Raw genomic sequence first — 23,836 nt, forward strand, 5'->3', positions numbered from 1 at the left:
ATGATGCTCTGTAAGTTCTGATCAGAATCAAACTACAAAAATTATCCTTCTGGTCTCAGAAAACCAGTCTGAAGTCAAGGTGATCAGCTTAAGTCAGGTTTAAACCCCTTATGAGTTTACCAGTGGCTTTTTGTTGATGCTGATAACCACGATTCTTCCACTGAACTATCATACTACAATGACCTGTAACTTAAAAAATAGGAGAGGGATATTTAAAAATGGACTAATTTGTTTGTTTTTTAATGATAATTCCACATAATGCTATCAGTGAGCTAATGATGGAATTCAGCTTGCCACCCCACAGGCCACACTCCAAAGCAAGCTGCCTTATAGAACTTTCCAACTGTGCAAGAATTTTGGAGTTAACTAGCAACAAGCCTGAAAACTTGGTTATGTATATAAGTACAAAGCTGGTTCATCAAATCCCTGTTCTGGCCCTGAACCAAATACATTTCAACTAAGCCATCATCTACCTCCTTCTTAACGTTTGTCAGACACTTGAATAGTTAATGTCCAGCCGTTCCTTGGAGATGGTTCCCCTTTTCAGACCCTGGGTTGCTGAACTGCTCAGAAGCCTTGTGATTCTGGGCTCCATTGCTAGAGCCTTTACAACTTTGCAGAACCTCGACCTCTCCCTTTCCCTCACTCCTTTCACCCTCCATGGGCTCTGGGTTTTCCTCCAGGGAGTCTGCCTTGGCCCTCCACAGTGGTAGTCTGACCTCCCGGTGGAACAAGCTCTCCCACGGCACTCTCCTGGGGCCCCCGAGTCACATCTTGGCTACTGCTGGACTTTTTGAAGGGGGACTTTTTCTCTTCCAAGGCTTCCGTGATGTTCTTGGGAGCTAGGGGAACCTCTCAGTTGTCTTACTGTCTCTTTTCTTCCTCCTTAAGTGAATCCAGGAGTTATCTCTATGGCTGTTAGAAGAAAAGGGCTAATTTCCTCCTTTTCATGGGGAACTCATTTATTCTGGACCTTCAGGTCAGTGAGAAGTTTTTTTCAATCCATGTCATCACACCACTATGCCTTTCACTGTCTCAGAGCCCAGCGATGATGCTTGAGAGCTAGTTCTTTCATAACAGACTCCAGTACAATGAACTAATGGGCTTCCTTGGATTCTCTTATATTCTTTGCTTACTTGGTGGTGATGGTACTGTTACATCATCATAAAAACTCCAAGCCAAAGCCCATCTCATTGTCTGACCTTGGCAGAATTCAGTGTAAGTGACTTTAGGAACCCCTTATATGCAAAATTCTTCCTCCAGAGGAGCCAGGCCGCATTTCTTTCTCAGCATACAGTTATACCACCTTAATCTCTTTTAAAGCTGTAAACTGTCATGGATGATCCTTCTAACAAACTCTAATTCACCTCCTTCTGCTACAATCTCTGTGATACCTCCTGAATTTACAGAACTTGGTGGGGGTCTTCAAAGATTCCAGGCATTTACTCCCTGAGAATAGATACAACTGAGGGCCAGGTCAGAGCCAAGGGGAACCTGGAAAAAACAGTCTCAGCCTTGATATTATGATGAACTCCTTGATCAAGCTGTTCCTGAAGTCCATGCTATTGCTGGATTTCTCAAATACATAAACCAGTAACTTTCTTGTAAGGTCAATCTGGAATTGGATTTTCAGGTGCTTGATACCAGAAGCACACAAATTGATGCAACTTCCAAAATAAAAGCTGCTCTTATTTTTGCAAACAAGGAAAACTTAAATATTCAACTACTTTAAACGAGAAGATATTTTACCTTGGCTTCCAACTGACTGGCAAAAAAGAGAGGGTTGCACATGCAAAAGTCACAGATTATCTCAGAGTCTTCCTTAAGAGCATCCATCAGGAGTGTCTTCTGTAGTGCTTTTACCACCTTTATAAAAGAAGATAAGTTATTCTGTTCCACATTCTTCTTTGCATAGTTGAAGCACATATCATCTACTTCTGTTGCATGAAATACCAGCCATTTAAAGTTGTTCCAAGTAAAGGATAGATGCAGGATGCCCCAGTACGGATGTCAGTTCGTCTTCAAGAGAGTACTTTTGTAGAGTCCTGATGACCGACCAGATCCTCTACCCAATGAATATAGTTGAGTCGCAAGGAAACTGAAGGAATTATTCTCTCCAGCAGAATATCAATAGAAAGTCCAAAATCTTCCCTTAGGAGAGTACAAGTCAGAGCTCTCACTGTTTTAGGGTCTTTAAGACTCACTTTTCCATAAAGATTTATCTGAACGTACTGCTTAAAATCTGGATATTTGGTTGCCCGATATGCAAAGTCAGGAAGTTTGTCTTTGTATCTATTTCTTGCCTACATTGATTTACTCAGAGCCACCTCTGAGGTCAAAGTTCCTGCCAGACAACTAGTCTATGGGGTTCTATAACTGCAGGGTCTTAAGCCACCTGCACTGGGAAGACTCTGGAAACGCAGATGTTACACTCCCGGTGTGCCGCCATCTTGGGCCTCCATTCAGCCTCCACACGTATAACCCCTAAAATAATTTCACAGCTGTCTTACCATGTATACAGATTGATATATTGATATTTGTTGTTAGTGGGAATGTTAAAAATATGTTCCTAATTTAGGTATTTGATTTGCTTGTTTTTTTTACATAATTCATAACCATTCTTTTCTGCTAACCTAATTAATGAAACGTCTGGTGTAGCTTACATTCTAGTTGGAAGGAAGGATTATTACAACTTGTTTTCTCCCCCTTTAGGTGTCCTATGATGCCATCAAAATCCCAAAGTGGCCACCTCTGTCAGAAATGCACCCTGTAGATTATTATTCTTCATATACCAAAAACTGCACTGGGAAGTTTACAGAAAAAGAAATTAAGAATATTAGAGCATTTTATTATGCTATGTGTGCTGAGACAGATGCTATGCTTGGTAAGTAATATAATTAAAATGCAATTAGATGGGGAAAAAGTATAATATTTTTCCAACAAACTGTGATCATGCTGGCTAGTGACTTGTATGAATATCCTCAGATAATTTCTTACAACAGTTGCTGAGATACTTCAGACTTAGAATTATAAGATTCCTGACACATATAAAAATTAGAAATTTGTATTATTAATAGAATAAAAGTCTTTTCTATTTTAATTATTCATAAATTCACAGATGCTTAGATTTGTTCATATATTTTTCAAAGGTCATAAAAAATTATCATCTGCTGGAAACAAGACGTCTTACTGGATTTAATCAGGAATCAGTATTCAGCAAAATACAGTTAATGATAAGGCAACTTCAGTTCTAGGAGATGAAAGAGATCAGACATAGAGTCTTGTGAGTTCTCCCAGACTTGTAATAATTGCAAATCTTGTGACTTCTCCCAGACTTGTAATAATTGCAAAACACATCCATTCTCCCTCGGCCAGTGAGAGCAAGACTTAAACTGAAATCAGTTTCCCCATGTACATTATGGTCCAGAATTATATTAAATTTCCTTCCCTAACTCAGCTCAAAACGAAACCTGCCTCCATGACATAACCATCAAGATAGTGTTTTACTTGTCCCCTTATAGAGTTATGGCAACTTTCCATTCAGATGTGGAAAAACCCTGGTTTAAAATATCTCCATTTTTAGGACAAATTATTTTTATAAAACCATATCATTTATTTTGCTGCACTTCAGAGTGGAGAATAATTATAATTAGTGAAGTGTGGGTAGCACTTCTTCTGAACAAAGTAAACCTTGGAAATGAACAAATAAATGGCTATTTCTTAAAAAGAATTCACTCGGCAAAAATAGAAAGTATAAAAAAGAAAGCCAAAAAAGCCCTATGGATAAACTATAATAAAGCAAGTATAATAGGTTTTAAAAGTCCTAAGAACTTTCCAAGCACTCAATCTTAAATACAAATAAGATTTTAAGTTAATTTCTTCAATCCTAAATCCATACAGTTACTGAACTGTATTTTAATATTTTCTATTATTAATGAATATTCACTCATTTGCACCCTGTAATCACTTTTGAAAGTGTGCAGCTATCCATTCATCCAGATCAACAAAAGTGAAATATTATATATACATAAAATATTGCTGCAGGCAGTGTGGGAATATCTCTTTAAATCTCTTAAGAGAAAAAAGATGCAACAGTTCACTTCATGTTACAAAATTTATGGAATATATTGTATCTCTTTGTTACATCTACACTAGTCTGGTCCCTGAATAGTATTCATTACTATTCACATTGGGCTTTCCAGGTGGCATTAGTGGCAAATAACATGCCTGTCAATGCAGGAGACACAAGAGACATGGGTTCAGTCCCTGGGTTGGGAAGAACCCCTGGAGGAGGGCATGGCAACCCACTCCAGTTCTCCTCTTGCCTGGAGAATTCCATGCACAGCGGAGCCTGGCAGGCTGCAGTCCATGGGGTTGCAAAGAGTTGAACACAATGGAAGCGACTTAGCATGTACTGTTCACATTTCTCTGGGCACTGGTAGTACTAAGCTGAATATTCTTAAGAAATTAAAAGCACTCTAATCTCTTACCCCACCTCAGGCCTTTATATTTGCTGCTCCTTCTGCCTGGGATTGGAGAAGGAAATGGCAACCCACTTCAGTATTCTTGTCTGGAGAATTCCATGGACAGAGGAGCCTGGCGGGCTATAGTTCATGAGGTCGCAAAGAGTTGGCCATGACTGAGCATCTGAACACTGCCTGGGACGCCCTTCCCTTTGCTTTTTTACATGGCTGGCTTTTTTTTTTTTTGGCCCCACAAAACTGTTTGCAGGATCTTAGTTTCCTGACCAGAGGCTGAACCCAGGCCCCTGGCAGTGGAAGTGTGGACCCCTAAGCACTGGATCACCAGGGAGTTCCTTGAGTGTTCTCAATCTTTAGCTGTCAGCCCAGATATTACCTCCTCGGGGCTATCTTCCCAGCCACTCTAAATTAGTATAGCAGCTCCATCATCTTGCTTACTCTATTCCATATCATCTTGTTTGTTTACATCATAATCTTTCATGATTTTGTCTACTCAATTCTTTACTGTCCATTTTCCTTGAAGAATGTGGACGTCATGAGGTCAGGGACATTCCTTCTCATTCATCATTACATCCGAGGTGGCTAGCTTTGCATCCATGGTGCCTGGCACATAAACAAAAAGTCAGTAAACATTTATGGAATGAGTATAAACACCAGCAGTTTTAACATGGGGTTGTAACTACAGCAGTATACAAGTTGTAGGGTCCTGGGGACAGAGGACTTCACTCTACCTGAAGGAACAGGGAGTGCTTCACCAGGGAGGTGATGCTTGAGCTGGGTCATAAAGGAAGAGTGGGGATTTGCCATGTAGACTGGAAGAAAGGGCATCCAACACAGAAGGCAGAGTGTATACAAAGGCAAGGAAGTCCAAGCTGATTATTATTACTTCAGGTAAAGATTTAGGGGGTGGCTAGCTGAAGGTGCTAAACTTACACAAGAGTTAGACAGTGGGAAGCTATGGAAAAGTTTTAAGCTGGGGTGACATGATCGTATTTTTAGAAAGATTATTATGAAGGGGAAAAAAGGAGTGGAGGCAAGCGAACCAATTAGGGAGCAAGTACAGTTGTCCAGTTGAAAGATTCTGATGGTCTGCACCCCATAAATAACTCCTCAGAGACTGGGTCTCAGATCCAACTGGACCTCAGAATTGCCTATGGGTTGTTTTTTTTTTTTTTTTTTTTTTTAATAATACAGAGCCCTGAAGGCCAGATTCAGGAGCTGCCAAAGTAGAAATGATGCTTCTCTCTAGACTTGGGTCTTACTGTGTTCCCTTAATTAAAATGATTAAGTTTCATGTCCCTTAGAGACAGGACTGGTCAGAGGAATTTTACTGTCTAAGAATATGCCAAATCACATTCATATATCATCTGTACTGCTTCCAGCCTTTTTTTCAAAGGTGGGATTTCCATAAGACTCAGCCAGCTTCATGGGCATGATCTAGTGATAGGGAATTTGAGAGAAAGGGTATCAGGAGGAGGAGTTCTCACCCCTTTTATCCCCTCCCTTTGGGCAGCAATTGTGGGTCGATGGTGACACCAGTCCTTTCCTGAGATGTGCACAGCACTCATACCCAGGCATGCCTTTCTTTTCTCATTTGAGTCCCTGGAGGTAATGTTTTCCCCTACTCCCTGACAGAAACACAGAAAGCAAGCCAGGGTGATCTCCAAATAAAGGAACTTATCCTTAGGTACTGCATTTTCTCCTTCCTCTCTTTAGTCCATTCACTGAGAAGCAAGCACATGAAATCTGGCATAAGTTGTTTACTGAAGAACAGTAGATAATGTTCAGATGTTAAGAAACATCCTGACAAATTCTTAGTGGGTAGAATCATTATGAACTCATTCAGTTCAGTTCAGCCGCTCAGTCGTGTCCAGCTCTTTGCGATCCCATGAATCGCAGCACGCCAGGCCTCCCTGTCCATCACCATCTCCCGGAGTTCACTCAGACTCACGTCCATCGAGTCAGTGATGCCATCCAGCCATCTCATCCTCTGTCGTCCCCTCCTCCTCCTGCCCCCAATCTCTCCCAGCATCAGAGTCTTTTCCAATGAGTTAACTCTTCTCATGAAGTGGCCAAAGTACTGGAGTTTCAGCTTTAGCATCATTCCTTCCAAAGAAATCCCAGGGCTGATCTCCTTCAGAATGGACTGGTTGGATCTCCTTGCAGTCCAAGGGATTCTCAAGAGTCTTCTCCAACACCACAGTTCAAACGCATCAATTCTTCGGCGCTCAGCCTTCTTCACAGTCCAACTCTCACATCCATACATGACCACTGGAAAAACCATAGCCTTGACTAGACGGACCTTAGTCGGCAAAGTAATGTCTCTGCTTTTGAATATACTATCTAGGTTGGTCATAACTTTTCTTCCAAGGAGTAAGCGTCTTTGAATTTTATGGCTGCAGTCACCATGAAAAAGTGAACTAAAGGCTGATTAAGATTTACTTCAATTTATATTGCAGGTGAAATTATCTTGGCTCTTCGCCAGTTAGGTCTTCTCCAGAAGACTGTCGTCATATACACCGCAGACCACGGGGAGCTGGCTATGGAGCACCGACAGTTCTATAAGATGAGTATGTACGAAGCTAGCTCCCATGTCCCACTCTTGATCATGGGGCCGGGAATCCAGGCCAACCTACAAGTATCAAGTGTGGTGTCTCTTGTGGATATTTACCCTACTATGCTTGGTAAGTAATGCCATTCTGTGAATATTTGTTTGTAATAATGCTGGGAAATGAATAAACAAGATAGGTTAGGGGCCCCTGCTGACTTGTTCATAACTTTGAGCAGCTGATTTAACTGTGAGTCAAGTCTATGTCTGAAAAATGAGGATAATATTCCTCAGGTTCCTTTGGCCTTCGCTTCCTCTAGTCCTTCTTCCTCCAAAAGATTCACAACCAGGATATGACAATAAAGTGAGCCACATAAGATATTCAGTTCTATAACTTTATGGATAGGATTTGTGTATCATTTGATTCTCTACCATCCCCTACCTAAAATGTAGGCATTTCCCTTCCGGATTATTCCATCTACTTTGAAACTTCTAATTTTTCACAATGTTACATGTGTCCCTTAATGTTGATGCTATGTGCATATTTCTCCTCAGAACCCTTAGATTGTTCTGCATGACTTGTTTTACTAGCTTCTTAATGTCTGTAAGCATAACCATAGGTCTCGAATAGCAACATTTGGATGTGGGTATTTAGCAATTTTTGTTAAAAATACTAGAATAAAGCCATCATAAATTTAGAAGTTATATAGAACTGTTAGCTTCTAATTTAGAGGAGACTTTAAATTCAATAGCATCAAATACTCTGTTCTAAGGCACCATCAATTGCAAAAATACCATCAATTTATAAATAGATTTTGGTGAAAGAAAATTGTAACATAGCATAAGATATATGTGTTTAATATGTATACATTAAAATGTGAAACAAACATATCTGGAAATTAAATAAGAAAAATCTTATTATCTCCTTTTTTTCTGCTACAAAGTCTTCACCTTCATTTAATTAAAAACAGTTACAGGGTCTTAAATTTCTTTATTGTGCATTTAAATCAGTGCTGGGAATTCCCTGGTGGTCCAGTGGTTAGGATTCAGCACTCCCTGTCACTGCCAAGGTCCCAGGTTGAATCCTTGGCTGGGGAGCTAAAATCCCACAAGCCTCACGGCCAATTTTTTTTAAAAAAATCAATGCTCTTCTTTTCTCTTTCAAGTCACTTGCATATTTGACCACACTTCTTTGTTGTTCTTTTGCCTGGTGTGTATTTTTAATCTGTTCAGTTTCTTACTCATCATTTGCTGGTTCCCTTTTGTCCCAAAGCAATTATCACACAGTCATATCTTTGCCACTTTCTGGCTCCATCAATTTCCAGGCAATACCTATTACTTTTCCTTACTTCTGTTTTTCATTCAAAAATGGGTGTGTGTGATTATGTATATTTTAAGTGTCTCCCTTATTATCATGTTTATAGCTGTATGATGTAGCTATATGAATGATTCTTTACAGTGGCATTTCTTTAGTTTCCTCCCCTAGTTTTTTCTCATATGGAACTCTCCCCACCCAAATTTGCTGAACTTTTTACCCTTGATCTGCTTTCTTGAGGTACAGTGATCAGTACTGCAAAAGACAGTTAAAGGCTGGGATGATTCTTTCTCAGTTTTCCCTCAATGTATTTCATAGTGATATTTGGCATTTTGTCTTTTTTGACTTAGCAGCTAAATAGTCCAGTATCTGTAGAAAGCTGTCTGTGATGAGTTCTCATCTCTTTCTAGTCTTTCTATCACTTTATGTGTTAATTAATAGGCACTGTTTAAATCATTTTTCTTTGAATATTGTTTTATATTTGCCTATAATGCAAATTTTCTCTACAATCTTGATACACCATTATCACTACTTGCCAACCTCATGAAGTTAAAAATCATCTGCAAACTGAAAGATTTCATAATGTATGTATCTTAACAGCTTATTTAAGAAAATACTAAATAAAGTTGTTTGGAATGAGGGAATTGTCATTTATCCACCTGGGGGACACCTTCCTATCCTTGCCTATTTTATGTTGCGTGACAGTAAGCATTTCTTTAGCCAAACAAAATGTTCCCAGAAACCCCTTTGCATTTCTTCCGTACCCTTCTGGAAATTATGTTAAGTTCCCTAAAACTATAAATTTTTAAAATAATTTGTCAGTTATTACAGTTTAAAAAAAACTCATAGGTCTACATAGGTTTTTGTTGCTTTTAACTTTGGCGTTTGTTAATAGACGCCTTCTGCATCACATTTCCCAGCAGAATATATTGTATTAACAGGATTTACATCATGTGTTGATTTGACCTGCCCAACTCAAGCAAGTAAAGCCAAAGATCAGTGTCTCTCCAGTTCTAAACAGGAAATTAACATCTTCAAGGCTTAATGTGTTTCATAACGAATATTTTTATTATGAAAAGGGAAAAAATTACAGTTATATGGTTGGCAGAGGAGAATGAAGAGAATATCTAGGCATGGAACTTTATATAAAACACTGAAGCATCCTATTAACCAGATGTTAATCAGAGATAAGGTAGAAACAAAAAGATGCAAGGGGGAGCCTTAGGGGACTTCCCTAGAGGTCCACTGGTTAAGACTCTGTGCTTCCACTGCAGAGGGTGAAGGTTTAATCCCTGGTCCGGGAATTAAGATCCCACACATGCCGCACACATCAAGGCCAAAAAATAAAAAACAAGAACCTTTGCTGGAGCTGCGAAACAACATATAACATTATTTATCTAAAATTAACCTTTTATAAGTGATAAAAGGTTAATATTAATAGAACTCTCACAAATCTATGAAAAAGAGACATACCCTATTAGCAAATTGACCAGAATATATAAACAAGCAATTCACAACAGAAGACATAGAAATGGCCAAGATATTTTTAGAGCTTCAAACTCAGTAGTCAGAAAAATATAAAAACAAGAAGATACCATTTTTCTTTCACACATAGAGTTTGCAAAGATTCTTTTAAAAAGCAGAAATCTCATATTGGAAATATGCCTTCTCATGTTCTGCTGCTGGGAGTATAAACTGGCACAGATTTCCTGGAGGCAAATGTGGCATTATGTTCCAAATTGCTTAGAAATATGCATATATTTTGACCTAGAAAATTCCAATTTTAGGAATTAACCTATTCATTTCAGCTCAGTTGCTCAGTAGTGTCTGACTCTTTTAGACCCCATGAACCACAGCACACCAGGCCTCCCTGTCCATCACCAACTCCTGGAGTTTACCCAAACTCATGTCCATTGAGTCAGTGATGCCATCCAACTATCTCATCCTCTGTCATCCCCTTTTCCTCCTGCCTTTGATCTTTCCCAGCATCAGGGTCTTTTCCAATGAGTCAGTTCTTCACATCAGGTAGCCAAGGTATTGGAGTTTCAGCTTCAGCATCAGTCCTTCCAATGAATATTCAGGTCTGATTTCCTTTAGGATGGACTGGTTGGATCTCCTTGCAGTCCAAAAGACTCTCAAGAGTCTTCTCCAACACCACAGTTCAAAACCATCAATTCTTTGGTGCCCAGCTTTCTTTATGGCCCAACTCTCACATCCATACATGACTACTGGAAAAACCATAGCTTTGACTAGACAGACCTTTGTTGGCAAAGTAATGTCTCTACTTTTTAATATGCTGTCTAAGTTGGTCATAACTTTTCTTCCAAGGAACAAACATCTTAATTTCATAGCTGCAGTCATGACCTTCAGTGATTTTGGAGCCCCAAAATATAAAGTCTCTTACTGTTTCCACTGTTTCCCCATCTATTTACCATGAAGTGATGGGACCAGATGCCATGATCTTAGTTTTCTGAATGTTGAGTTTTAAGCCAACTTTTTCACTTTCCTCTTTCATTTTCATCAAGAGTCTCTTTAGTTCTTCTTTGTTTTCTGCTGTAAGGGTGGTGTCATCTGCATATCTGAGGTTATTGATATTTCTCCTGGCAACCTTGATTCCAGCTTGTGCTTCATCCAGTCCAGCATTTCTCATGATGTAATCTGCATATAAGTTAAATAAGCAGGGTGACAATATACAGCCTTGACATACTCCTTTTCCCTATTTGGAACCAGTCTGTTGTTCCATGTCCAAATTAACCTATAGATGCACACACAGATTTATCTCCATGGATAATATTACATTATATTAAAGAATTAGAAACAGTATGAATATCTAGTAGTGATGAACTGGGTAAAAAATAGTCAATTTTACTTTAAAAAGTGAAATGATAAATGACATGGCCCCCCTGTATTATTGAAAAGAAAACTGCAGGCTTTTAAATAAGTATATAAATAGTTTTTTGTTTTGGTGTGGCTTGTTGGTTATTGAGATAAAGTATCTACCTAATTTATTGTCCAAATCAGCACATTTTTTTAGAGTAAAGGGATACTATTAACGATTAAACCAGGATTAGCATAAACTGAATCTGTTGCCTTGTTTAAACAAACTTTCAAGTCAACAAAGCAAAGATAATTCTGATGGTCTGGGTTTAATCTGATGTTTAATTCAGCCTTTTAAAATGAAAGTATTTAGAGTTTAAAGCTACTTTTAGTAGTGATTAATAACTCTAAATTTAGACCTGTGAGACAGTGTACTCTATCTAAGCTTAATAAACATACAGATTTTGATAAAGTGTCTATTAAAGACTTATTTTGTGATTCTTCCTAACCAGTTAGAAGCTTAAAACAGACATAATCTATTCTGAGACTTCCAAAGGTCCTTTCTATATTACCTTAGCCATACATAGCTGTATTGTTTTGTATGAATCCAATTTATACAGAATATGGGATTAAATTTCTCAGATCAAAACCTCAAGCCAGACTTCCTCTTCCCTTCCATTCTTTGAACGTTAGAAATACATAAAAGATGGTGACTCAAAAAACCTTAAGTAGAAAGATATTAAATAGGAAAGACCAATTGGTATTCCTGTTTTAGTAAAGTACCTTACTATAAAAAAAACCTGTTGAAATTTAAGATGGTACAATGTTTTTATTAAAAACATTGAATTTGTGAACAGTTTTTAAAGATACTTTGGGAGAGTGATTATTTTCTATGAAATGATATTTGATGATAAGTTACGAAGAGTTCTTTTAGTCTAAGTATCGTTGTAGGCCCTATCCCCTTGTCATTTTCTAGGACTGGCAGGAAAGTGCCATCTCTCTGAATGGAATTCTTTATACTGTTATAAAGTTAATATCATTAATACAGAGATTATGCTTTAAAAAGTACTCCCCAACCTGTAATAAACCAAAATGGAAAAGACTATGAAAAAGACTGTGTACATATATGTGTAAGAGAATCACTTTGCTATACAGTAGAAATTAACACAACATTTTAAGTCAGCTATACATCAATAAAATAGTTTTTTAAAATAATTACTCCCCAAAATATTTTCTTCTCTAATAATCTAGTATCAGCATCCTTTAGCTCAGTTAGAAATAATACCATTTTTAAATTAAAATTGTCTTGACATTCTCTTTTAAACTTATTTTCATGTGAATTTTTTTTCATTTAATAGTTGGCCTTTTTTTAAATACATAAAGGATAAATCCAGAATCTGTTTAAACTGTGAAAATGTAATTGTATAAAAATGCAGTTGTGTTTAAAGGAATGCTTCAATACTAATGATTTAAATTGCAAAAGCTTCCTTGTTACAGGATCTTAGTGGAGGGTTGGGAGGGTCATTTTACATAGATTATTTTGTTTTTAATTGGCTGAAAAATACTGTAAAGTTGAATAACTACAGTAGATCCAGACTTGTGGAGCAGTATTGAAGACTCCAGAGATCCTGGAGTCAGACTGCCTAAATTCAAATACCTCCTTCAGCATTTACCAACTGTATACCCTTGAGAAAGAAATTTAACATGTCTGGTCTTCAGTTTTCTTATCAATAAAATGAAAATAACAGTGACTGTTCCATAGCCTAGAACAATGACTGGAACGTGGTAAATGGTTAAATGTGAGATATCATTAACATTTGTCACTAAGCTGTGTCTTACTCTTTGTGACCCCAGGGACTGCAGCCCGCCAGGCTCCTCTGTCCATGGGATTCTCCAGATGAGAATTCTGGAGTGAGTTTGTCATTTCCTCCTCTAGGGGATCTTCCTGACCCAGGGATTGAACCCACATCTCCTGCATCACCATGCAAAAGTTATCATCTAAACCATTCTGTTCAAAATCACTTAGAGTAAAATCCAGAATCTCTGATTAGACCTGTGAGTCCAGCATGATTTCTTCCTCCCCGCAACTGATCTCAAACAACTTTACCCTGACGTACTCTGCTCCAGCCATGCTGGACTCCTTAGTGTTTGGGGAGCAGATAGAATGAAGCGGATTCCTGCCTCAGTGTTTACAAGTGCTGTTCCCTGGGTGAATGCCGTTCCTCTCCAGTTCCAGAGATCTGCTGGGCTCACTGCAGCCCTTTCTTCTCGGGTCTCTGTTTACGTCACCTTATCAGAGAGGCCTCGCCTGACCCTCCTGTATAACGCAGTGCACACGCACATGCCTGCCATCACTCTCTCGCCCTCTTACCCTGCTTCATTTTCCTTCATTGCACTGATTACCACCTAGCAGATTTATCTGTCTCCCCACATTAGAATGTAGGCTCTTAAAGTTTGAGAGAGCTTACCTGCTTTGTCCACTGTTGTTTCCCTACATCTGGAATAGCAACTAGCTTGTTAGATGAGTAAGAAATATGTATATATACTTAAATGGATTCTTATCCCAGTTTAACATAAATAAACACAAGAGAATTATTTAAATTTTCTTTAGTCTAACAAGTTTTTTTAGGAAAATTAGGCTAAGATTAGATCTGAAATAAGGCATTTCTAAGTATTAAAGTTGATTAAGATGCTAAATACAGGAAACTCCCCAGTCATGGGTGTATGCCAGTTGGCCCCTGCTTTCAGGCTGTCTGCAAAGCCCTTCTCTCCCTTCCTCTGCCTCCCAGTGGTGCCGCTGATGGCTGACACACTGACCAGCCTGACCCAGCCTATTCCCAGGCCACTTTCTTCTTACAGTGAAAGTGAGGTCACTCAGTCGTGCCTGACTCTTTGTGACCCTATAGACTAGCCCCCCAGGCTCCTCCATCCATGGGATTTTCCAGGCAAGAATCCTGGAGTGGGTTGCCATTTCCTTCTCCACTTCTTACAGTAGACCTTACAGTAGGTAGCCTACTGTCTTGCAGCTCAACTAGTTTCATCTTGGGCCATCCTGTTCTTTTTTAAAATGATGATTATTTTTTTAATTATGTAAAAGTTTTGGCCTCCCTGGGTCTTCGTTGCTGTGCATGGGCCTTCTCTCATTGCAGCAAGCAATGCAGTAGCAAGGGCTACTCTCTAGTTGCAGTGAGCACATGGGTTTCTCATGGCCTTGGCTTCCCTTGTTGCAGCGAACAGACGCCAGAATGCGGGCTCGGTAGTTGTGGCACAGGGGCTCAGTTGCCACGTGGCCCATGGACTCTTCCCCCACCCGGGAAGCAGTGCAGACCCCCTGACTGGCAGGCAGAGTTTTAACCATTGGACCTCCAGGGAGGTCCTGAGCTATCTTTTCTCTTGTGCATCTTGTGCATTTTCTCTCTTTAACATCTTTGCTCTTTCTTCTTCTTTTGTTATTAACCAGTTATCTCAAATATTTCTCTTCCTTTCTTTTACTTGTCATTCTTTCTCAAAAAAAGTCCCTGATGATGGATGGTTGGCAGAAGATTAGGACTTGTAATATGCCCCTTCCAAGGAAATGAAAGATACAGTTTTTTTAATTAAGTTAGAGTGGCTCAGACTGAGCATCTGTCTGCAATGCAGGAGACCCGGGTTCGATCCCTGGGTTGGGAAGACCCCCTCTAGAGAAAGAAATGGCAGCCCACTCCAGTATTCTTGCCTGGGAAATCCCATGGACCGTGGAGCCCGTAGGCTACCATCCATGGGGTCGCAAAGAGTCGGACACTGCCGGGGTCCAGCCCCGGTGGATCCAGGGAATTCGAAGGGTGGACGGCGTCGGTGTGGAAAGACTTGTTTATTTATTAATGTAAGATTAGATTAAGAAACTATAGTGTAGTAAGAAGATTAAGTGGAGGAAGAGGGCTGAATAGCTTGGTTTACGCGGAAGGCCAAATAAAATTCCAGACAAGGAATTTGCACCATCTACGTTGGGCCACCAGCGCCCGCTTGAATATCTAAGGGTGCCTCGCCTTAAGCTCCCTTTCTCGCGGGTCTTAACAGCCAGGGCAAGTAAGTAAACCTGGCGAGCCTCCGCGCTCCAGGTGGAGATTCAGCCTGAAGTTAAAGTAAAGAGCAGAGAGAGGGAAAGAGAGAGAAGAAGAAAGAGAGAGAGAGACACGGGGGGAGCCAGAGCCCCAAGAAACCAGGCCGGGAGACTAGTTAGAGAAGCTGGTCCAAGAAGCTGGCCCCCGGCCCCTGGCCCCTGGCCCCATCCTTTATTGTTTAGAAGGCCTTTTATACTTTTGATAAAACACAGAGATCAATGGGTAACACAAGATTATGTAGCGTTCGCAGCTCAGACTCTTTTTATACATCATTTTGTATAACAAAAGGTCTCAGGTGATTTACATTATCTTCTGGCCAAGAGGCTTGTTAACACTTTTTGGCTCTCTTCCTTAATGAATGTTAATCTTGTTTCCCCTGAAGTGTTTTTCTTTAATCTACATCTCCTTAAAGCATTAAAGTTACATCTCTATAGAACAAAGGTGCAGTGGGATATAACAAAGAAGGTACTTAACTCAAAGATCTAATGTTGCTAATACAAGGTCTACTACTTGTTTTTCTGTATACCAACTATATCTACAAATAAAGGATGTGAAAATTTGGCAGCAAATATTGACTCAACAAATGAAACCTTTAATCAGTCCTATTCTAAAGATTTTGACTCCTCGGAAGCTCCTACATTCCTAGGATGTTTTAAGCTTCCTGTGCCTCCTGCGGTCAGGAGGCCTCAAACAATCACACGCGCAGCTGTAGGAGTCCTGCAGGCAGGCTAGAAAGCCATCAGAGGGTTTTTTGGATTGAAACACTCTTTCAAATGCAGAAGGCTAAAGCCCTGAATTGACTTTTTCCAGAAAATGTCAGAAGAGTAGAAAAGCAGAGCACAAAAGCCGGCAGATTTTTGTTGGGGTACATGCTTAGGAATTTCCAGAGGGGTCCCTGAAGTCTGAGCACGCCTTGCATATGTCAGCTTCCTTCCTCATGACCTTGTCACGGGCGGGATTCCTCACACTGGCTCCCGGCAGGACACGACTGAGCGACTTCACTTTCATATGTAAAACAAGTCCCTTTAGAAGATTTATATTAGAGGCCTTTGTCTACTTCCTTATTCTCTTTTAATTAATCTGTTTTGCCTCACATACCTTTATGTGTTGGCTCAGTTGCTCAGTTGTGGCGAACTCTTTGCAATCCTATGGACTGTGGCCCTCCAGGCTCCTCTCTCCCTGGAATTTTCCACCCAAGAATACTGGAGTGGCTTGCCATTTCTCTCTCCAGGAGACCTTCCCAACCCCAGGTTCGAACTTGGGTCTCCTGCATTGACAGGTGAATTCTTTACCACTGAGCCACCTGGGAAGCGTGCTTAAATATGTACAGTCAAGCTAAAATAATTTTATTATTCAATTTTGTTTCATTTCTAGCATTGCAGATATAGTACTTTCTATTTTTCATTGGAAATATAATTATTTCTAAATTAATGTTTCTAAAAACATGGAACATTCGAACCAGAGAAACTGTGGGGGAGGCAACTGCAGACTCCTTTTGGAACTATCCCAAGTCCCCAGCCATAATTAATGGTAATTTTTTTTTCATGGCTTGCGAGATCTTAGTTTTCCTACCAGGGATTGAACCTGGGTGCATGGCAGTGAAATCACAAGAGCCCTAACCACTGGACTGCCGACGAATTCCCTATTTTTCTATAGGAAAAAGATAGCTTGAATTCCAAGCAAATGCTTTTAAACCACTTTTAAAAAATACTGCCTCTTTTTTAAGTTAGACATTTCTTATGCTTTGTTTTTTGTATCTATATTTGGTAAGGAAAAAATAGATTATTTTTCTCTAAATCAGTGTGATCCAGGATTTCCCAACATATGTTCTGCAAAATATTAGTCCCTCGAGATGCTACTTAGAAATAAACAAAAATTCTGTCATCAAATAACTTTGGGATACATGGCACACTATATACCTTGAAGATTTATGATGCATATCAGCAATAAATTTACATCTACAATAAGTTTATTTAATTTTAACTATTGTTGGCAAGCATATGTAACTACTAGACTCCTTTCTCATATACATTTTGTTATTATTCTGTGGAACAAATCTGAGAGATACCTGTGATCTCTTAATGATTCAGAAATGAAGGACTTATGATATTAACTAATATTTATTGAGGGTTTCCTATGTGTCAGGCACTATTCTCAGAATTTTACATAAGTTATCAGATTTAAACCTAACATAGATCTGTGAAATACAGGCACTGTTATTATTTCCCTTTTATAGTTGAGGAAACTGAGGTTCAGAATGGTTAATAACACGCCCAAAGTCACAAGGCTGGGAAGTAAGCATTTGGGTCTAGGCAGGCTATTTACAAAATCTATATACAATCTCTAGTCTCTGTGACCTTTAATGATGTCATTTATCAATGTTCAACGAATGAAAGAATGACTTACTTTAAAATCCTGTGTTATTTTGTGACTTCGCTGGCAACCCATGACTCCAATGCAGGGGCACAGGTTCCACCCCCTGGTCAGGGATCATCCCGCATGCTATGGGATGCAATTAAAAAAAAAAAAAATAGTCTTATTTTTGTCATGTAGATATTGCTGGAATTCCTCTGCCTCAGAACCTGAGCGGATACTCTCTGCTGCCATCATCGTCAGAAATGTTTAAGAATGAACAAAAATTAGAAAACCTACACCCACCCTGGATTCTGAGTGAATTCCATGGATGCAATGTAAATGCTTCCACCTACATGCTTCGAACTAACCAATGGAAGTATATAGCCTACTCTGATGGTGCTTCAGTATTACCTCAACTCTTCGGTAAGTTTGCTGATATTATTTTTTAGGTAGAGATTATTTTTAATGAGTTGACCTATACAGTATTTGCTCAAGGGAGCCAATAATCTTTGTTCAGATGGTTGGATGGCATCACCGACTCGATGGACATGAATTTGAGTAAGCTCCGGGAGTTGGTGATGGGCAGGGAAGCCCGGCGTGCGCAGTCCATGGGGTTGCAAAGAGTCTGACACGACTGAGCAACTGAACCAAATCTTTGTTAAAGTAAATAAATACCTGCAGTTTCTCACACTGGGTCAGTTTACAAAATATTGCCCTGGAGAGAAGCTGCTTCTTTGAAAATCAGCATCTGAATGCCAAAGCAAGTGCCCTAAGGCTTTTGATCTGGGTCTCAAGACTGACAGGGCTGTATCCTCTGATCAAGGTGTCTTCTGATATTCATGGAGCGCCCTCTCATTGTACCCCGGATTCAGTTGTTCTGGAAGATTAACTCCTATCCTTTGGAGGCTGACATCCTACATGTATTATTTGACGTTCCCCTCAGCCCTGCATGGAGAAGGCAATGGCATCCCACTCCAGTACTCTTGCCTGGAAAATCCCATGGACGGAGAAGCCTGGTGGGCTGCAGTCCATGGGGTCGTGAAGAGTCGGACACGACTGAACGACTTCACTTCACTTCAGCCCTGCAAGATGATGTGCTGTGTACGCTGTCGCTTCAACTGTGTCTGACTCTTTGCAACCCATGCACCGTAGCCCGCCAGGCGCCTCTGTCCAGGGGATTTTCCCAACAAGAATGCTGTAGTGGGTTACCATGACCTCTTCCGGGGGATCTTCCCGACCCAGGAATTGAACCCGCATCTCCTGCGCAGCAGATGGATTCTTTACCTGCTGAGCCATTGCGGAATCCCCTCCAAGATGATATTATCATCCTCATTTTATAGAGAAGACTAGGGTTCAGATACCTATGCAAAGTCTCATAGCTAAGAAGTGGAAAAGCTGGGGATTTCAACCCAGGTCTGACTCCAAAATCCATGCTCCTTCTCCCCTACAAAAACCTGGTAGAATCACTACTCTGAATTTGTTTTCAAGCAGCATTATTAGACCTATGGTTTTATTTTTCTTTGCCACCTTTTTGCACATAAAATGTGCTAAAGCTATTTATAATATTCCTTTCTCCATAAGTTTTTTCCCAGTTATAAATGCCAAAATGATTAATTCAAAATAATTCTTTAGAGGCTGAATTGATTGACCTGTCCTTAACTCTAAAAGGAGGAGATTCTTGGCTTCAAAAATGTACTTAAGTTTTCATTCTGTTGAGTAACGGGCATCTCTTGTTCATTCATTGTTTATGTTCTGCAAAAAGCAGATGTGACTATCAAAAGAATCAGCGGGGGAGCCTGCCTTTCCTGTATTCTCTAGGGTTTATTCACTGATTTCCCTGTCTCAGAGAGGTGCCATCTGAAATCACCCAGCAAAATCATGCGTGTCATCAGCAATCTTCTGGCTAATGCACTCAGATAAGCCTGTAGGGGTTATTTCCTTCACTGTGCACTCATTGTTCATTTACTGTCTCAGGCAAATTGTCATAAGAGCTTCAATTTGCTATTTTTCCAACTAGGTTGGCATTCTAGTTATATCTTCTGTCTTCCTACATTGTAGGTCAAAGGAGTGTTTATGTTATCTGAAATGTTTATCATTATTTTCTCGATGGTAGTGATTGAGAGTTCTTATTTCCATGATTATTTGCTCAAACAGTATCACTGAATGTAATTTTCAAAAATCCAAGCACGGGGTGCAAATGTATTTAAAAGCAAGCAGAAAACCTAGGAGTAAGGGAAGTTGCAAGAACATGACTTAACTATATAAAGAATTCTACAGCTGGAACATTTGGGCCTGTTGAATGGAACAATATAAGCATTAACATATATTTTTTTGCGCGTCAAAGTAAGCAAAGTATCAACAACAGAAAGAACTGAGGCTAAGCCAGCCTACTAGTTTGACTGTTTTTGCGATCTAAGAATAGATAAAGGGGAAAATGTGATAGTAGGATAATGATAAGAAGGAAGAGACAGACATTTAGAAAGGTGTTTAACTTTTGGTATATTAAGTTTCCGTTTATACCATCCTTCAGCTTACTACACTAAGAACTGAAAATAAAAATAAACTATACTGCATTATCTGTTACAGAGTAATGACATTCTAAAAATGTTTTTTAAGCAGGTAACTGTTTTGATAGTTATTCCATTTTTTTTTCTTTCAGATCTTTCCTCAGATCCAGATGAATTAACAAATATTGCTGCAAAGTTTCCAGAAGTTACTTCTTCTTTGGATCAGAAGCTTCGTTCCATTATTAACTACCCTAAGGTTTCTGCTTCTGTCCACCAATACAATAAAGAGCAGTTTATCAAGTGGAAACAAAGTATAGGGCAAAACTATTCAAATGTCATAGCAAACCTTAGGTGGCACCAGGACTGGCTGAAAAAACCAAAGAAGTATGAAAATGCCATCGATCAGTGGCTTAAATCCCACTCTGATCCAAAAACAATTTGAACAAAAAAAAGAAAAAAATGTTTTAGAGCTATATAGAAATATGTTATAAAATCATGATTCATTATGCATTTTAAATGTAAGTTTTAATAATTACTGATTTTAAATTAAAGAATGTACTCTTTTAAAACAAGATACCAATTATTATAGAATAATATATTTTCAAAATGATTACTATCAAGACCTTATTCTTACCAACTTCTAACAACTTAATGGGAGTATTAAAAGGATGGAAACAAATACTAGAACATAAAGTTGTGTTCCTCTGAATATTATGGAATATAGAATATTGTAACAATTATTATTACTTATGAACCATAAAATAGTTATTTTTGAGTATCCGATGGTGTCTGATGAGTTATTTTTATCTGATTGGACATAGGTCATTTGGATGTATTTGATGGGAGAATTTGGAGTATTTTATGGGACACAGACCATGGATATGGCTGATTTTATTTTTATTTTTTTAAATAGGCAAAATATATGCACAAGGTATAAATTTCAAAAAGGTACTAAAGGGTTAACAATGAGTGTGAAGTCTCTTTTCTTTTCCAGTCCCTCAGCCATCTAGTTCCCCTTTTTGGAGACAACCACTGTAACCACCTTCCTATGTATCCTTTGAGAGACAGCACTCCCCCACACCCAACAAACGGCAGCATACCATGCAAAATGTTCCACAGCTTGCTCTCTTTTTCTCCACTTTAACAGAGACAGCCTAGAAGTGAAATTGCTGGCGCAAAACTATATCTAGCAAAATTACTCTAGACACTACTATATTACCCCTACAAACGTTATACCAATTTATACTCTTACTAGAAACATGTGTCCTCACATTTATTGCCAATTGGGCAGATAAAAGATATCTTATTGTTATTGTTATTTTCCTTACTATGTGTAAAGTAGATCATATTTTCATATATTTAATAGCCATTGGAATTTTCTTTACTATGACCTTTTCTATTTCTATAGTTTCTGTTGGTTATTTGTCTTTTTTACTACATACTTTGGATATTAGCTCTCTGTCTGTTAGAGAAGCTTTTTCCTTTTCATAATCTGTATTTTGACTAGTGCCCTAGTGTTTGTTGACATGTAGAAATGGGCATTTTCATGCAATCCGATTTATGAATCCTTGCTTTTGTGGCTTTGGGGTTTTGTGTCATATTTAGAATGGCTTTTCCTACCTATCTTCATTTAGAGTTTTGTTTTTCACTCTTAGATTTTTAACCCATGGGAATGTATTACATATTAGAGATCTAACTTTAGCTTGTTTCTTTTAAGATGACCACCCAATTGACCTCTTATTGAGAACAGTAATATTTATTCCATCTGTTAGAAAATGCCACTTTGCTATATAACAACTTTTACTGAATAAATGATCTTTTCCTCTGTTGATCTGAAATGACATTTTTATTATATACAAGTCACACTGACATTTGGGTCCTTTCAAAACATTTCTTACTTTGCAGTGGACCATTCTATTTTGTTCATAAATGGGGTAGGCACTATCTGTGGAGAAGGAAATGGCAACCCACTCCAGTGTTCTTGCCTGGAGAGTCCCAGGGACGGCAGAACCTGGTGGGCTGCCATCTATGGGGTCGCACAGAGTCGGACACGACTGAAGCGACTTAGCAGCAGCAGCAGCAGCAGGCACTATCCGATAGGACTGTTTCCCGTGAATCAGTTTTCTTTTTCAGAATTGTCCGGGCTATTCTTGCTTATTTATTTTCTCATATAAATCTAGAATCAACCTGTCTAGTTCCAAAAATGAAAAATCTTGGTAGTCTTTTTATGATACCATTTATATCACTCAATAGTATTCTAAGTTTTCTTCATGTAATCAGTTTCTTCATAAACATTTTTAGAAAGTAAGGACCTTTAAAAAAAATGCCACTGAGGCCTCATCCCTGTGCTTCCCAGGCAGCACCAGTGGTAAAGAACCTGCCTGCCAATGCAGGAGACATAAGAGACACGGGTTCAATCCCTGGGTTGGGAAGTTCCCCTGGAGAAGGACGTGGCAACCCATTCCAGTATTCTTGCGTGGAGAATCCCATGGACAGAGGAACTTGGCTGGCTACAGTCCACGGGGCTGCAAAGAGTCAGACATGACTGAAGTGGCTTAATTCAGACCCCATCCCACAGCAGTGGGATTAGGATTCCAGGGATGGCATCTGGGCAGTTTTGTTCTTGCTACTGTTGTGTCTGTTAAGCCGCCCAGCAGATGATCCTAATGTGTAGCCAGAGGTGATTTTATTCCTACCTATTGTATCATTTGATGGTATTTTATCATCTGTGCTATTTTAAATAGATGCTTCTTCCATTGTATCTTCTAACCAGTTATTTATATATGCAATATATATAAATATATGCAATGTCTATATATTTACTTTATGCCAACAATACAATATATTTTTGTACCAGTAGTTTTCCAGTTGGTATCTGATATTCTTCAGGTAAAAAGTCTATCTGCAAAACAATTTTACCTAATTTCCTTTTTTTTAAACCTAACTTCCCTTTTCAAACTGTCTTAGAAGTTTTCTTCATGAGCCAGTTCATCTCCTTTGTTTATTGTTCTTCAGTGAATTTGTATGAGCTTATCTTTGCATTTATGTATGAATTTCTCAGAAATAAATTTCACTTCATATGTATTCTGAAGTAAAACTATTAAGAGAAAGTTGTCAGTACTAGATTATTGAGGTTAAAATTAAAATATACAAATCTACCTCCTATCTCCTAACTGAACCTAAGGGATATAAAAATATCTAACGTGTAGTATATATGTTATTATAGGGAAAAATAAAGCAATAATAATAGAAATGTGATTCTGAAAACATGTGCATATAAAGGTAAATATAATCCACGTCATTCTATTCAAACCCTTTAAGATGCATTCATTGTTAGAATTTACCAAGCATCTACAATGTTTTAATCATATTCAACATAGCTTCTCTGGTGACTCAGTTGGCAAAGAATCTGCTTTCAGTGCAGGAAACTGCCTGCAATGCAGGAGACCCAAGTCCAATCCCTCGGTTGGGAAGATCCCAGAGAAGAAAATGCCAACGACTCCAGTATTCTTGCCTGGGAAATCCCACGGACAGAGGAACCTGATGAATTACATGGGGTCACAAGGGTCAGACATGACCTAGAGACTAAACCAGCACCACCAATGTAGAATCATAATTAGGTAAAATTATGTTTTAGGACTGTATCTAATCCAAAATGGTATCTTAACAACCAAGAAAGGAAAAAAAAAAGAAAGAAAATAAAAACTTGCAAA

General features: G+C 38.9%; 1 protein-coding gene and 1 pseudogene across 1 annotated transcript in view; one reads left to right on the top strand and one right to left on the bottom strand.

Moving 5' to 3' along the window:
• The window catches only part of ARSK (arylsulfatase family member K), a 56,479-nt gene extending 35,578 nt beyond the window's left edge, over nucleotides 1-20,901 (top strand). Inside the window, exons 5-8 of the mRNA XM_069592595.1 lie at nucleotides 2,713-2,884; nucleotides 6,941-7,165; nucleotides 17,815-18,039; nucleotides 20,276-20,901. Coding sequence (XP_069448696.1) covers nucleotides 2,713-2,884; nucleotides 6,941-7,165; nucleotides 17,815-18,039; nucleotides 20,276-20,565 — 912 coding nt within the window. The 3' untranslated portion in view covers nucleotides 20,566-20,901. The remainder of the gene's footprint in view (nucleotides 1-2,712; nucleotides 2,885-6,940; nucleotides 7,166-17,814; nucleotides 18,040-20,275) is intronic.
• LOC138440616 (RNA N(6)-adenosine-methyltransferase METTL16-like) lies at nucleotides 363-2,449 on the bottom strand (annotated as a pseudogene).
• Nucleotides 20,902-23,836: the final 2,935 nt, after the last annotated feature.

This window comes from Ovis canadensis, chromosome 5 (assembly GCF_042477335.2).
Source record: "Ovis canadensis isolate MfBH-ARS-UI-01 breed Bighorn chromosome 5, ARS-UI_OviCan_v2, whole genome shotgun sequence".
Classification (NCBI taxonomy): Eukaryota; Metazoa; Chordata; class Mammalia; order Artiodactyla; family Bovidae; genus Ovis; species Ovis canadensis.